Genomic DNA, 17,648 nt, shown 5'->3' on the forward strand with positions numbered 1-17,648 from the left:
GCACAAAAAATACGATACTTGTCGTTATGAAAATCAGCTGTTCTCTTTCCTCTGTCACTTCAATTTTACGTTTCGTGACATCGGTGACAGCTGCACATATACGCACTGAGTTAGTGTACTGAAGGTTGGGCCCACCGACACGAAGGCTGTCCATCCTTGTGTTTGAGGAACATGGACAATGACGCACACACGCGCCTTTCTCTCCCTCCACCCAGAGATGTTAACTTGTGGGAATTCGGTATCCCCACCACGCCGCCACTAGCTTGCACGCACACAGTGCCAGCGGTACATCGGTGAGCCAACCCCACTACTGTCGCCGCTCGCTGGTCACGCACACAGCTACATCGATACGTGCGTGTCTCGGCTTTCGCCGTTGAAGTTCGGTTAGCTCCGGTGAGGTATGAGTACGAGAGGGATGAATATACTTTTCTCGGACCTCTCTTTCGCTCTCTATTTCACCTAAGTTTAGCCAACGAGCCGCGCGAAACTCCTTTTCCAAGGGTGTCGGCCGGCTCGATGCGCTCGTAAGAGAAATTTATTTTTTGACAATTATAATACAGGAAAATTATTAAATGTTACTATAATTTAACAATTATCCTCAAAATTGTAAAAAATTTTTGTATATAAAAAATTATTATGAGATGAAATAAAACTAACAAAGAAATAATATTATCCGTGTAACTAATTGAAAGAAATAACCCTTATTATATTGCACAAAATGATCACTGAAGTGTGACATTTAAAATTAATTAAATAAAAAATTCTACGAGAATACATGAGATTGATTAATTTGAAAAAATGGTTAAAAATGAGGTAAAAACTCGACCATTTTCTTGCAACATCACTGTACCGATGGTGATTTGGATTTGCAAATATCACAAAATTGTCCAAAATTCATCAATTTCCTATGAAATGCAAAAATCTGACATAATTTCTATGATGAGAGCCTAATAAATGAAAATGTGGGGCGGCTAGGATGTTTCTTCGGTTACTTTCTTGTATGGTACACCTATAAGCGAATGAAATCTCCTAAAAAATATGCCAAAATAATGGCAGGAAATAAAATTGCGCCTTAATATTACAATGTAAAATACAATGTCAAGAAATAGCTCAAACTAACAATTTTCAAACTTGTTTCATGCAAAATTTTAGTGTAGGAGGTACTTCCGCCTTGAAAATTTTGCAAATTCATGTATAATTGTTGATAAATAAATAATTATTGATCCAGAATGCACTTAAAATAAAGGATTATTAAAATTGAGTTTTACACTATGAGCTTTAAAAATCTGACTTTATTTCTATATTGAGAGGCAAATAATTCCGTTGGTCAAGCTTCTTGGCTCTTTTTTCGGCCATAATCTGGTGTAAAATGTCCGAATGAACAAATAGATGCTATAAATGATAACCAAATCACGTTGGAATCAAAAGTTGGCTTTCATAGCTATGTTGCAAAATCAAGCCTAGAAATGGCTAAAATTGTCCATTTTCAAACTCATTTTCTACAAAATTGGAGTGTCGTAGCCGCTTCCGGTTGGATTTTTTTGCTATTTCAGGTATAATTGTCAGTAATAATAATAAAAATACCCTATGATTGCATTGGAATTGAAATATTCATGCAATTGAGTTTTACACTATGAGAATAAAAAATCTGACTTTAAGCACATATTGAGAGGCAAATAACTCAATTTCTCTTGCTTCTCGGCTCTTTTTTCGGCCATAATCTGGTGTAAAATGTCCGAATGAACAAATACATACTATAAATGATCATTAAATCACCTTGGAACCAAAAGTTGACTTTCATAGCTATGTTGCAAAATCAAGCCTAGAAATGGCTAAAATTGTCCATTTTCAAACACATTTAATGGGAAAGTGGAGTGTCGTAGCCGCTTCCGGTTGGATTTTTTTGCTATTTCAGGTATAGTTGTCAGTAATAATAATAAAAATACCCTCTGAAAGCTCTGAAATGGTAAGTTTATTGAAATTCAATTTTACCCTATGAGAATCAAAAATCTGACTTTAAGCACATATTGAGAGGCAAATAACTCAATTTCTCTTGCTTCTCGGCTCTTTTTTCGACCATAATCTGGTGTAAAATGTCCGAATGAACAAATACATGCTATAAATGATCACAAAATCATATTGGAATCAAAAGTTGACTTTCATAGCTATGTTGCAAAATCAAGCCTAGAAATGGCTAAAATTGTCCATTTTCAAACACATTTAATGGGAAAGTGGAGTGTCGTCGCCGCTTCCGGTTGGATTTTTTTGCTATTTCAGGTATAGTTGTCAGTAATAATAATAAAAATACCCTCTGAAAGCTCTGAAATGGTAAGTTTATTGAAATTCAATTTTACCCTATAAGAATCAAAAATCTGACTTTAAGCACATATTGAGAGGCAAATAACTCGGTTTCTCTTGCTTCTCGGCTCTTTTTTCGGCCACAATCTGGTGTAAAATGTCCGAATGAACAAATAGATGCTATTTATAGTAATCAATTCAGGCTACGATCAAATGTTGGGTCTCATGGCTATGCTGGTAAATTATATTCTTAAATGACTATAATGGAGCTCATCAAACCTTCTTATCTGCATTCTTGATATCTATAAGTGTGCTCCTTCTGTGAAATAATATAGGGGTAAGAGGGTTCATGAAATAAATACATTTTAGAAATTCATTTAATTTTTTTTATTTTTTTTTTTACATTTATTCATAATAAATAAAATATCCCGTAGGACGTTGACGGGGCCTTCCCCGGCTAGGGTATTCTTCCCTGACCCGGCTATAATAATGTGTCCGGCTGCTGCCCCTACTAGAAGCTCGGGCTGTAACAAAAAAATAGAAAACATTCTTATATTTCCATACCATTGTAATAAATAATCTAATGCTTCTAATAACTATTCAATGCAATGGTTTTTAAATGGAAATTTTTGAATGTTGACCTATAAATTTAAGATGGTTAATGCTTACGTATATAGCCGGGTCTCGCCGCCTGAGTGGCAGGCACGAACGCTTGCACTGCCACTTGTTGTTGCTGCTGTTGCTGCGGCTGCTGCGGTTGCAGTTGCTGCTGCTGCGGCTGCTGTAGTTGCAGTTGCTGCTGCTGTTGTTGCTGCTGCAGCTGCTGCTGCTGCAGCTGCAGTTGCTGCTGCGGCTGCAGTTGCTGCTGCTGTGGCTGCTGCTGCTCCAGCCGCTCCAGCCGCTCCTTAATTTGGTGGAGGAGAACCCCGTTCTCCTCCACCCGCTCCTTTATAATTCGCAGGAGATCCTTCGTAGTTTCTGTAACAGATAATCATTAATAAAATTTATTATTTGCAAAATAGACTTTACTAAAAAGTTCGTTTCCACTCACCATTCCCATTGGGCATAGGTTCGGCCATGATTCTGTAACAAACAAAAAGAATTGAAATTATTATATGAAGGAAAAGGTTTTTGTATTCGATAAATGAGACAATTATAATGGAGAAAGTAAAGTGAGAGAAATGTCAAAAATTTATTGAATACTGTTGAAAGTACTTACATTATCCTTCCTTTGCTTCTGCTTTCGAAGTTAATCCGTCGAGATTCAAGATACGAGTGAGGTACCAACGAAGTTCGTCTTCACCAAATCACCACAATACTTTTCAAATTAAATATACAAGGTGTCCTATTGGTTTTCTAACACAATTGTTACATGAGAACCTATTATTGTTGGAGATATTATTTCACATGATTAGTTGCTTTATTCTATTTGCCATCTTTATTATTTACTGTATACCCTGTGTATTATATACAAGTTCTTCTACATTACAGTAACCGTAACTTTTAAATCGAGAAGGAACCGATTTGGAATTCTTCTTAACGCGATATAAATTAAATTTCTAATTTCCGATACTGAAATAAATTAAGTATTACTTACATTTAATAATATTTTAATTATTTCATGAAAATCTTTACGAAAAAAATGACTACTGCAGTGGGATTCGAAACCACGTCCTACGGTACAGAGGTCTGACGCCTTACCCACTACACCACAAGGCTCCATTGGATAGTTAAAACTTTATCGTCTATATAATCTAAGCGATAATGCGTAAATATTTTATATGCTTTAATAAAATATTATTTGGCAGTTAGACTAAAAGAATTTGTTATTAATTGAATTATTTATTAATTCAATTTATTACTAATAGCTTGTTGGCTATTTATATCGGAAATTTTTAATTTTCTGGGGAAGTCGTGTAGTGGGTGAGTGGATAGCGCATAAGAATGCTGATCCTGTTGTCACAGGTTCGATTCCCAGTGAAACTATCAGTTTTTTTTAATGCCAACTAATTAATTATCCGTCAGGTCATCAACCCTACATTACAAATCGTTGAACCTTACCCCATTTCTGCCTTTATTTGTACACAATTTAATAAATGTATAAAAGTAGATGAAGCCTTTGTATCTTGGGCATTTGCCTTAAAGCTATTAATTTGTCAAGTTCGGATTAATTGACAGTTTCGTGATATAAAGTGATTAAAGTGATAGGAAGAGTGGAAAATGTCTTCCAGTGAAAATAGCCCGGTATCAAAAAAGACTAGAATGTCTTCCAATCCGCAAAAGAGAAAAAGCAGCCACAAAAAGAAATTTCAATATCATTGGTATGATTTGAACCCATCTTGGATGAAGTGGGCAAAGCCGATACCTGATGACAGTAGTAAGTTTCACTGTTTAATTTGCGATAAAGTTTTAAATTGCGGTTATTCGGAAATTCAGAAACATGAGTCCTCCAGCATTCACGTGCAAAATGCTGTTCAATTTTCAAATCGGCATATTCCGCAAGGCTCCAGTAGCTCATCTAATTCCGCAGAATTTTCGAAGGAAAAAGAATTTGATTTTCTTGAACGCGTTAAAATAGCGGAAATAAGATTGTCAACGTTTTTTGTAGAACATAATATCCCGTATATAGCAAGCTCCGCAATGGTTAATATGTTTAAACAGATAGGCAAGGAACCGGAAGTACTACAAGCCATAACATTAGGACGTGTTAAATTATCAAAAATTATAACTAATGTGGTTTGTCGCGAAGAAACACAAAGTCTCACGGAAACGTTACAAAATACAAAATTCTCGGTATTTGTTGATGAGACTTCGGATTTAACAAATGAAAAATGGTTTTCAATAATGGTTCGGTATATTGAACCTGCGTCATTGCAAATTCAAACACGTCTATTGCAATTAATAAATCTTGACGCAAGAGATTGTTCGGCCGAAAAGTTATTTTCCGCATTTAATAATGAAATGGTAAAAAAACAAATACCATTAAGCCAAATATTAGCAATAGCCTGTGACAATGCATCTGTTATGATCGGTAGAAATTCGTCTTTTCGAACGAAAATATTAGAAAAGAATGCAAATATAATAACGTTTCCATGCATATGTCATTTATCGTCACTCGTTGCTTCCGCTGCTTGTAAAGAGCTACCTTCATTCCCGGAAGAATTTGTGAAGAAAATTGTTAATTTCGTGAGCGGAAGCCCTAAACGGACGGCAATATTTCGGGAATTTCAAAGGTGTTTTGCAGGAAAAATAACAAATTTGTTGAAGCATGCCGAAACTCGATGGCTTACTCGCTATAAATGTATTGATCGTGTATTAGAATATTGGGATGTTCTAAATAACTTTCTATTAGAACAATCCTCAGAAAATAATATGCAAGCCTATGAATTGCACCAATGTATGCAGAACGCTGAAACTAAAGCGTATTTGTATTTTCTGCATTTTATTTTAAATAAGTTCAATACTTTTAATGCCGAGTTTCAAGCACGCGAAACAAAACTGCATTTATTGCAGCCAAAATCGGTTGAAAGTTTAATTTTTATTTTAAGAAATTTCATGAAACCTGCATTATTGAAGTTTTGCATAGCTCAAGCAAATTTCTGTGATATTAATTTTTCCAAGGATATTAATATTATTCCGTTGGAAGATATAAACGTAGGATATGATTGTGAAGAATATCTGCAAGACCAAAAGAGTAAAGAAACGTTAACGCAAATGCAAGTTCATGATATTAAAAAGAATTGTTTAAAACTTTTAATAAAAGCTGCTGACGAAATTCGTAACCGTTTCCCAATACATGATGAGTTTTATAAAAATTTTACAGTTCTTGATAACGAGAACTCACTTTTTAACTTAGATAGAGAATCATCGGCTGCAGCATTATTAAAAATTGGCAATACATTTGGTATAAAAAATGACATAGAGCTAAAAAAAGAATGGTTTTCTTTATTTAACGATGAGTCAGCAGATCAGAAATATAAATGGTCTAGACTTTCCTTCGATGACATGTGGATAAAAATTTCGCAAACTAAATGTGAAAGGAAGGAAAAATATCCTTTGTTGAAATTACTATCGTGTATAGTACGGTCACTTCCACATTCGAATGCAGAAGCAGAACGGTGCTTTTCAATCATTCCTGATGTCAAAACGAAAAAAAGGAATCGTATAAGTTCTGCTACTTTAAATGCAATTTGCGTCATTAAAAATTATTTGAAATGTACAAATCATGATAGCATTACAATGCCAATAAGTAAAAAACACATAAAATTAACTGAAAAAGATAATTTATACGCAAGAAGTTACGTCGAAAATAAGGTAACTCTTACAATTCATGGATACACAAATGACGATGATGATATTGATGGTGATTTTGATGACGAAGTACTTTACGATAATTGAAGGAATGTCTGACGGATTCGACAATTATAAAATCGAGTGAAACTATGTCTGACGGATTCGACAATTATAAAATCAAGTGAAAAAATGTCTGACGGATTCGACAATTATAAAATCAAGTGAAAAAATGTCTGACGGATTCGACAAATGAGAATAGTGTCTGACGGATTCGACAGTTCAAAGAAAATACGTAAAATTGACCGAAAAAATACGTAAACCGCGAAAGGAGGGTTTTTTAGTGGGTAGGCGCTGTCAGAAGAACCATGTAGTTCGAACTTAATAAGTATATTAATTCGACACAAGCATGGAGATGGTGAGTCCCACACTATTTAGTATACGGCTAAAATATATATTCATTCCAACAATTGAACTTACATTACACAACTGTTTTATAACTTTTTGTGTAATGAAAGAACACAATAGGAAGAAATGTATGTTTCCGTAATACTAAGTGTGCCAGGATGCATTTTTCCCTTAAAAAAAAAAAAAAAAAAAAACACTGCAACAATTTACAATTAAAAATTGTTTTCATTTTTCCAATAGGAAATATTTCATGGAACACGAAGAGAAATTCAACAAGCTTTATTCGCTGAGTATGGAGATTCAGAGAGACTTTTGATTCTCATAGGGTAAAATTGAATTTCAATAAACTTACCATTTCAGAGCTTTCAGAGGGTATTTTTATTATTATTACTGACAATTATACCTGAAATAGCAAAAAAATCCAACCGGAAGCGGCTACGACACTCCACTTTCCCATTAAATGTGTTTGAATATGGACAATTTTAGCCATTTCTAGGCTTGATTTTGCAACATAGCTATGAAAGTCAACTTTTGGTTCCAAGGTGATTTTGTGATCATTTATAGCATGTATTTGTTCATTCGGACATTTTACACCAGATTATGGTCGAAAAAAGAGCCGAGAAGCAAGAGAAATTGAGTTATTTGCCTCTCAATATGTGCTTAAAGTCAGATTTTTGATTCTCATAGGGTAAAATTGAATTTCAATAAACTTACCATTTCAGAGCTTTCAGAGGGTATTTTTATTATTATTACTGACAACTATACCTGAAATAGCAAAAAAATCCAACCGGAAGCGGCTACGACACTCCACTTTCCCATTAAATGTGTTTGAAAATGGACAATTTTAGCCATTTCTAGGCTTGATTTTGCAACATAGCTATGAAAGTCAACTTTTGGTTCCAAGGTGATTTTGTGATAATTTATAGCATGTATTTGTTCATTCGGACAATTTACACCAGATTATGGTCGAAAAAAGAGCCGAGAAGCAAGAGAAATTGAGTTATTTGCCTCTCAATATGTGCTTAAAGTCAGATTTTTGATTCTCATAGGGTAAAATTGAATTTCAATAAACTTACCATTTCAGAGCTTTCAGAGGGTATTTTTATTATTATTACTGACAACTATACCTGAAATAGCAAAAAAATCCAACCGGAAGCGGCTACGACACTCCACTTTCCCATTAAATGTGTTTGAAAATGGACAATTTTAGCCATTTCTAGGCTTGATTTTGCAACATAGCTATGAAAGTCAACTTTTGGTTCCAAGGTGATTTTGTGATAATTTATAGCATGTATTTGTTCATTCGGACAATTTACACCAGATTATGGTCGAAAAAAGAGCCGAGAAGCAAGAGAAATTGAGTTATTTGCCTCTCAATATGTGCTTAAAGTCAGATTTTTGATTCCCATAGGGTAAAATTGAATTTCAATAAACTTACCATTTCAGAGCTTTCAGAGGGTATTTTTATTATTATTACTGACAACTATACCTGAAATAGCAAAAAAATCCAACCGGAAGCGGCTACGACACTCCACATTCCCATTAAATGTGTTTGAAAATGGACAATTTTAGCCATTTCTAGGCTTGATTTTGCAACATAGCTATGAAAGTCAACTTTTGGTTCCAAGGTGATTTTGTGATAATTTATAGCATGTATTTGTTCATTCGGACAATTTACACCAGATTATGGTCGAAAAAAGAGCCGAGAAGCAAGAGAAATTGATTTATTTGCCTCTCAATATGTGCTTAAAGTCAGATTTTTGATTCCCATAGGGTAAAATTGAATTTCAATAAACTTACCATTTCAGAGCTTTCAGAGGGTATTTTTATTATTATTACTGACAACTATACCTGAAATAGCAAAAAAATCCAACCGGAAGCGGCTACGACACTCCACATTCCCATTAAATGTGTTTGAAAATGGACAATTTTAGCCATTTCTAGGCTTGATTTTGCAACATAGCTATGAAAGTCAACTTTTGGTTCCAAGGTGATTTAATGATCATTTATAGTATGTATTTGTTCATTCGAACATTTTACACCAGATTATGGCCGAAAAAAGAGCCGAGAAGCAAGAGAAATTGAGTTATTTGCCTCTCAATATGTGCTTAAAGTCAGATTTTTTATTCTCATAGTGTAAAACTCAATTGCATGAATATTTCAATTCCAATGCAATCAGAGGGTATTTTTATTATTATTACTGACAATTATACCTGAAATAGCAAAAAAATCCAACCGGAAGCGGCTACGACACTCCAATTTTGTAGAAAATGAGTTTGAAAATGGACAATTTTAGCCATTTCTAGGCTTGATTTTGCAACATAGCTATGAAAGCCAACTTTTGATTCCAACGTGATTTGGTTATCATTTATAGTATCTATTTGTTCATTCGGACATTTTACACCAGATTATGGCCGAAAAAAGAGCCAAGAAGCTTGACCAACGGAATTATTTGCCTCTCAATATAGAAATAAAGTCAGATTTTTAAAGCTCATAGTGTAAAACTCAATTTTAATAATCCTTTATTTTAAGTGCATTCTGGATCAATAATTATTTATTTATCAACAATTATACATGAATTTGCAAAATTTTCAAGGCGGAAGTACCTCCTACACTAAAATTTTGCATGAAACAAGTTTGAAAATTGTTAGTTTGAGCTATTTCTTGACATTGTATTTTACATTGTAATATTAAGGCGCAATTTTATTTCCTGCCATTATTTTGGCATATTTTTTAGGAGATTTCATTCGCTTATAGGTGTACCATACAAGAAAGTAACCGAAGAAACATCCTAGCCGCCCCACATTTTCATTTATTAGGCTCTCATCATAGAAATTATGTCAGATTTTTGCATTTCATAGGAAATTGATGAATTTTGGACAATTTTGTGATATTTGCAAATCCAAATCACCATCGGTACAGTGATGTTGCAAGAAAATGGTCGAGTTTTTACCTCATTTTTAACCATTTTTTCAAATTAATCAATCTCATGTATTCTCGTAGAATTTTTTATTTAATTAATTTTAAATGTCACACTTCAGTGATCATTTTGTGCAATATAATAAGGGTTTTTTCTTTCAATTAGTTACACGGATAATATTATTTCTTTGTTAGTTTTATTTCATCTCATAATAATTGTTTATATACAAAAATTTTTTACAATTTTAAGGATAATTGTTAAATTATAGTAACATTTAATAATTTTCCTGTATTATAATTGTCAAAAAATAAATTTCTCTTACGAGCGCATCGAGCCGGCCGACACCCTTGGAAAAGGAGTTTCGCGCGGCTCGTTGGCTAAACTTAGGTGAAATAGAGAGCGAAAGAGAGGTCCGAGAAAAGTATATTCATCCCTCTCGTACTCATACCTCACCGGAGCTAACCGAACTTCAACGGCGAAAGCCGAGACACGCACGTATCGATGTAGCTGTGTGCGTGACCAGCGAGCGGCGACAGTAGTGGGGTTGGCTCACCGATGTACCGCTGGCACTGTGTGCGTGCAAGCTAGTGGCGGCGTGGTGGGGATACCGAATTCCCACAAGTTAACATCTCTGCCTCCACCTTCCCACTTCTTACCACTAAAGGGAGAAGCGTGAGCGCGTGGTGGGAGATGACCCCTCTACCATAACTCCTAGCATGCCCAAGTGGTGGGGGATACCTCCCCTACTATAATAACTTCGCTCAGCGCTACCTACTGTTGCCGATAGATGGCGCTGAGGCTGGAGGGGAGGACTGGAGTTGGACCTTCGCTACGCGTACAGATTCCCGCTAAGGAGCGTAATAATCTCATCTCTAAAATTCGTAAAGAAGGAAATTACGAATATAACACGAATGAAGCAATAAATAGCGGCAGTTTTCTAGTTCGGCGATTACCCAATAAAAATAAAAATAAAAATCCAAGAGATTATATTGCTTGCGCACATTGTAAAGGGCATTACATGCGCACAAACATACGTCACCACTTTGCCCAATGCACAAAACATATTTTAAAAGGACAAAGGTCCACTAAATTATTATGCAGAATGGTTGATGGAAAAATACATGAGATTGCAAATGTTACTGTAAGAAAAAATATTTTCCCTTATATTCAGGATGGTGAAATTAAAGATTCAATACGATATGATGAGTTGCTCTTATTATATGCGAACAACCAAAGTGATAAATATTCGCACGAGAATTACTCAATGATAAGGTCCAAGTTAAGACTTCTAGGAAGGTTTCTTTTAACGGCCAAGGGTTTATGCAATGAAATTATTGATTTTGCGTCCCTGTATAGACCCAAATATTTCAAATTTTCGTTAAGAGCAGCTGGAATTGTGGCAGGTTATGATGTACAAAAGGGTACTTTTTCATCCCCAACTAACATATTAACTATTGGAACAGCTTTGAAGCAAATAGGCAAATTTTTGGAGACATTATATATAGAAAGGGAAGATAAGGAAAAACAAAAAATGACGAAAGATTTTGTGAAATTGGTAACGCAAGGGTTTCAAAGCATCAACCGTAAGGCCACAGAAGCTCAAGTAAAAAGAAATAGACTTAAAGAAGTTTACTTACCGTCGACTGACGACGTCATAAAATTAAATGAATATCTAACTGATAAACGTATTGAAACATATAATAAATTAAAGAAAAGTTATTCATACGAATGTTGGATCTCATTGAGTGAAATTAGCCTCATTGAACTACAACTGTTTAATCGTCGTCGGCAAGGCAAGATTTCAAAGGCAACTATAAACGATTTTCGTACATGCTAAGGCATTAACGGAGATACAAATAGTGTAGAATATCAAACGTTGAGCCGTAAATGCAAAGAGGCAACAAATGCCTACCAAAGATTTACCATTCGTGGTAAATTAGGTCGTACGGTATCGGTTTTGGTTCATAAAGATATTCAAGATTCTATAAATCTTATTTTGGAATACAGGAAAAAAGCTGGTGTGTCGCCAATAAACGAGTATTTGTTCGCATTGCTTTCTCTAGATGAAAATAGACAGCATAGGCACCTGATTGCTTGTGATGTATTAAGAAAATTTTCAGAATTATGTGGAGCTAAATCACCAAAATCTCTGCGCGGAACTACTCTTCGGAAACAGATAGCTACTATGTGTGCTAGTCTAGGATTGAACGAACAAGAAGTTGGAGACTTAGCCAATTATTTGGGTCATGCTATTAACATTCATAAACAATTTTATAGGCAGCCGCTAGTAGTGCGAGAGATCTGCCAAATGTCCCAAATTTTGCAAACTGCAACTCCTACGTCAAAAAAATTAATTCAAAATGTATCTGAAGAAATCATCGAAGATAAAGGACAAACATCAACTCCTGAAAGCTTCGACGATACATTATCATCTTCTGTGTGCAACGTAACAAAAGATTCAGAAGGTTTTTTTATATTTTTAAAAACTATTTACTAGCACTAATAAGTATTACTAGTTTTAAATATATTATGTTTTGCGATTTAAAAATTTTTTAATATTTTTATAGTTATCGATGAACCTGAAATCTATAAAAAAGTAAGACAAAAATCCACAAGGAAACGTTTTCATAAAGGTAGAAATATAAGACTTTATTTAATTTGAAATAAATTGAATTACTGATTTTTTGTTTTATATATTTATATTTTTAGATAAGAAAAGCGAATATGATATGCAACGAAAGAAACGCAAACTAAGAACACAGAAGTCTAAACGAGATCAAGCATTAAAAGATGTAATTGAATGTAAGTTTTAAAAAGAAAAGTATTAAAAAAATAATGATTTATACTATTTGTGTTTATTGATAAATTTTTAGAAGTTAATTATAATTTTAATTATTCAAATCTAGCTGGAAGTGAGTATTGCATGAGTGAAGATCATGATACTGATGAAAGCGATGAACAAGTAAAGAAATCCGTTTTAAAAACAAAAAGGAAGAATGTTGATTGTGAGTATATCGCAAATATAAATTTGTAGCGAATATATTTTCGTTTCTATTACTTTATAGCTTTACTATAGAATTTATTTAATTAAGACATCTAATAATGATAATAATATTCACAACTTCTTCTACAGTTATCCCGCGCATACGTTGGTCAGAAGAAGAAAAGAAAATTGTCGAAGATGCTTTTCAGATTCACTTAAACGTATTTACACTACCATCTATGGCGGATTGTCAGCGGCTTATAGATTTAAATAAGTTAGTTTTTAATAAAAACAGAACAGCTAAGCAAATTAAAGCTTATATAAATAACCAGAATACAAAAAAAAAAGATTAAAGAAGATTAACTTAATGGAAATAATATATTTGATTTTTCTATAATTATATTTTATATCATATTATATATTCTCAGTTATAATAATTTAAAGTTTATGATATTATTTTGTAGGAATGTATGAAAACGTTTTCTAATTCTTAGGGTTAAAGAATGAAAAATCTTCAATATTTAGAGTTTATTTCATAAATTTATAATAGAATGTTGAGCAATGTCTGCCAATAATATTATGTAAATTTAAAGGAGCTAAAAGAGGGGTCATATAGTAAAACAGTGTGCAATAAATTAAAGATTCTTAATAAATCCTTACAATTTTGCATATATTTTACAATTTTAAGATTTTAGGCCTAGCAAAGGTTTAAAACACGATACTATCTTAAGAAAAACATTGTACAAATGTTAAAGATAGTGATGGTACTTGGGAGTATAAAGGTAGTCACAAACTTTGGCTACATGCTACTTAAGCTCCCTTCGAATTCCTTGTATTGTTTCTCAATATCAGTGGTCAGTGCGATACGTGCGCGCGCGTTCTACAATATACGAAAACAAATTTTGAGTTGTCCTTTATGAATTATTTTGTAATAATTTAATTTACTGCCTTTTTGTGTTTATTTAACAACTTCAATTTCGAAATTTGTGTCATAAAGATAATATAAACTATGATAAAATATATAAGGATGTAAAGTTTACAAAGTTATAATTGTCTTAATCATTTTAATCAGTTTAAAGTATTTAACATATCACAAATTTGATAAGCCCCATAAACATTTGAAATAAACTATTTATTCATTGATTTTTTTATTTTTAAATAGATGTCTTATACGCATATAGGTATATGTGAGAACACAAATATAATTTTTAAAAATTAATGTTCTAACAATTCATAAAATTATTTTTCTAACAGATTTGTTTCATGCAAAGCGCAGTAATTTGATATTAAATTTTAAAAGAAAGTATGTTTTTTTTAAATCAGTGTTTATGTACTCAGATATATCCATGTGTTTGTAAGTTATTTTAATCTGAAATTGAAGTATCAAATTACAAGCATCCTTTAAAGTTTTCCATACAACCTATCAAGGTCTTAAAACGTTAGAAGAAGTTTATTCTAATAATGAAATATTTGCTTAAAAAATATATTAAAAAATCTTTGTTCCAAAATTGTAAGTATGTACCTAAATCTTGATTCTTTCGAAAATTTGAAAAAATTTTTACAGCTATAAGTTTTACTATTCACTCTTTATAATTATGATATTTTATAGTATACATAACTGATATACAGGCATGGGTTGCTCTTAATCAATAAGTCCTCTAATTGTTTTTTGAAAAGAAATACATAATATTGTTTTCGGTACATTTTATCTTCATAGATATATATGTATATAGGAATGCTAATACTTTTTTAAAATAATATGGATTAACCCTTAAATTCTGTTTTAATGTTCATTTTTAAATAATTTTCAAATATTGATTTTGACATTTTAAAACAAGCACACATTGACAAAATCAGATTTGAGTCATTACAAATACCCATAGGCAAACAAGATATTAAAATGACAAAAATAGGTATTTCTGTTTAAAACGATGTTCATGAATCTTGTTAATTAGTGATAGCATTAGATAATTTTCCACGTTGCATATTCTGTATTGAAAAGTACAGGGTAGAAATTACTTGACAATGTAATTTCAAGCTTTGGACCAAGTCAAGATTGACTGTATGACCTTTTTCTATATTTTTGAAATAGCGATTTTCTCTAGCACATTTCACGAGAAAAATCTTGCACGAACAAAGTCTTATCAGTATTTTCGTCTTGAAAGGTTCTATAAAAATTTTGAAGAAACTGGTTATTAATTGACTATTTAGTGTTAAATAGAAAAATCTAATATACATATAGGTATATCTGAGAACACAAATATAATTTTTAAAAAATTGGTGCAACAAAAATTCGTAAAACGATTTTTCTAATATATCTCTCCTATTATTTTGCAGAAAATTGATATTGAATTTTGAAAGCAAATATGATATTTTTTTAATCAGTGTACGTGTACTCAAGTACACTCTCACGTATTTAAGATATTTCGATTTCAAACTGAAATATCAATTGACAAGCAGTTTTTTAAAATTTTCTTTGCAGCTTATCAAGATCTTGAATCGAAAATATAGTTTACGCATATTACGAGATGTTTGTTATAAATAAAAAGTATAAACACATCACTATTCCAAAAGTATACATACCTTTGGATACAAGTATCAATTTCTCAAAATGTCAGAAAAAGGATCTGCTGAACTTTACCAATCAGCTTTCGTACCTAAGATACAGTTTACGATTTTCGAAATTCGTTGCTAGCTACAAATCAAAAGAGTTATACTTACATAAATAAAGCTATACACTTTTCTTTTTAAAGATAAATTTTGTTAACACAAGGGCACATATGCAAGGGTAAAAACTTATTTTAAAATAAATTTAGTTGTACATTTTTCATGTAATTAGTTTTATTATGATCATGCTTTTCCGAATATTTCTAAGATGTAGCTTTCGTATTTAATACAGAACTAAAGTTACGTAAAATGTCCTTCCATCAGCCAATAACAAGTAAGAATAAGATTTTCATAACCAGCCGTGAGTACATGAGTTTCTCTAAAGTTATGAGGACTCTGTACCTAATCTACCCTTTCTTACGTATGTCCTTATAAATTTTTTGTTCCCTGAAGTTCCCAATGAAAAAGAGATATTGTCCTTACAAATAAGTCCTCACATAGACCATGTCCTTTTTTGTACCTATTGCAAAACAAGTAATAGTTCTAACAAATATGTTCTCATTTCTACCCATGTATCAAATAATGTATATGGTGTTCTATTTGTATTAGACCAAAATTATCGATACTGTTCCTCATAGAATTAATCACTGATTAAATTTATGGTGAAAAAAATAAATTATATTATTGTCCTCATATATACCCGATTAGACATATTTATATATATATATATATATATATATATATATATAATTACTGCTTCTATATTCTAATATTACTTTTTCCCTCCTATAGTTGCTTACACTATTTCCACAATGATGAGAAACTAAAATCGCATGAACGTGATTGTGCGCAACTCAATAAAAACATCAGAATTGTGCTACCTGACAAGGACCGTTGGGTTTCCTTCAATAACATGAAGAACAGTGAGAAGGTGCCATTTGTCATATACGCTGACATTGAATGCTTGCTTGAAAAAGTTGAGCAAACGGATGACGATATTGGTATTTATCAAAAACACATACCATTTAGTATAGGTTATTATTTTAAAAGCGTTCGTGATTCATCGCTCTCAACTTACAAATCATATCGTGGACTCGAGTGTATAGAATGGTTTGTGCGAGAACTCGATAAAATTGCTAGCATAGCGAGCGAAAAACTAAAGACTGTAGTGCCTATGAGAACGCTAAGTATTAGTGAAAATTCAAGGCATTATACTGAGCCCAACTGTCATATATGTAAAAAGCCGTTCCTTCCAGATCAAATACGTGTTCGCGATCATGATCATTTAACTGGTAAATATAGGGGACCTGCTCATAATAATTGTAATTTAAACTTTAACGATTCACATGTAATACCTGTAATTTTTCATAATTTATCAGGTTATGATGCACATTTTATTTTCGGTACAATCGCTAACTTGTATGAAGGTTTAGTACACTTGTTACCTGTACATAAGGAGAAGTATATTTCATTCACTAAATTCATCCGTAAATATAATATACAACTAAGGTTTATCGATTCTTTCAAATTTATGGCATCTAGTTTACACAAATTGAGTTCATATTTAACGAGATCACAGTTAAAAAATTTATAGTCAGAATTCTCATATTTAAACATAGAACAATTTAACCTTCTGACAAGGAAAGGTATTTTTCCTTACGATTACATAGATAGTCTGAACCGTCTGGAAGAAACTGCTTTACCTCCACGCGAGATATTCTATAATAGATTATCCGATAGTAATATCAGTGAGGGTGCGTATAATCACGCTAAGGAGGTATGGACCAAATTTCAAATACGAACACTTGGGGAGTATAGCGATCTCTATTTGAAAACTGATGTACTATTGTTGGCTGACGTTTTCGAAAATTTTCGTGATAGCTGCATGCAAACTTATAATTTGGATCCTGCTCATTATTATACACTCCCAGGCTTCACTTGGGATGCAATGCTCAAATATACAGGAATAAGATTAGAACTTTTTACTGACGTAGAAATGCTGCTTTTCGTAGAACGGGGCATACGTGGTGGTTTAAGCCAATGCTCGCACCGCTATGAAAAGGCTAACAATCGGTACATGCAAAACTACAATCCCGAGGAACCTTCTAAGTATTTAATGTACTACGATGTAAATAATTTGTA

General features: G+C 32.7%; 2 protein-coding genes across 2 annotated transcripts; both read left to right on the top strand.

Moving 5' to 3' along the window:
- The first annotated feature begins 4,518 nt into the window (after positions 1-4,518).
- On the top strand, positions 4,519-6,696 carry LOC136773018 (protein FAM200A-like). Its single transcript, XM_066726337.1, has one exon. The coding sequence runs from the start codon at positions 4,519-4,521 to the stop codon at positions 6,694-6,696; it is 2,178 nt and encodes a 725-aa protein (XP_066582434.1).
- A 4,322-nt stretch (positions 6,697-11,018) lies between these two features.
- Positions 11,019-12,992, top strand: LOC136773025 (uncharacterized). Its single transcript, XM_066726350.1, has 6 exons — positions 11,019-11,709; positions 11,755-12,381; positions 12,484-12,549; positions 12,626-12,718; positions 12,823-12,921; positions 12,982-12,992. Exons 1-6 carry the CDS (start codon positions 11,019-11,021, stop codon positions 12,990-12,992), a joined length of 1,587 nt encoding a protein of 528 aa, XP_066582447.1.
- Positions 12,993-17,648: the final 4,656 nt, after the last annotated feature.

Source organism: Prorops nasuta, unplaced genomic scaffold (assembly GCF_024137725.1).
Source record: "Prorops nasuta isolate Cenicafe-Biocafe unplaced genomic scaffold, Cenicafe_Pnas_1.2 PNAS00001, whole genome shotgun sequence".
NCBI lineage: Eukaryota > Metazoa > Arthropoda > Insecta > Hymenoptera > Bethylidae > Prorops > Prorops nasuta.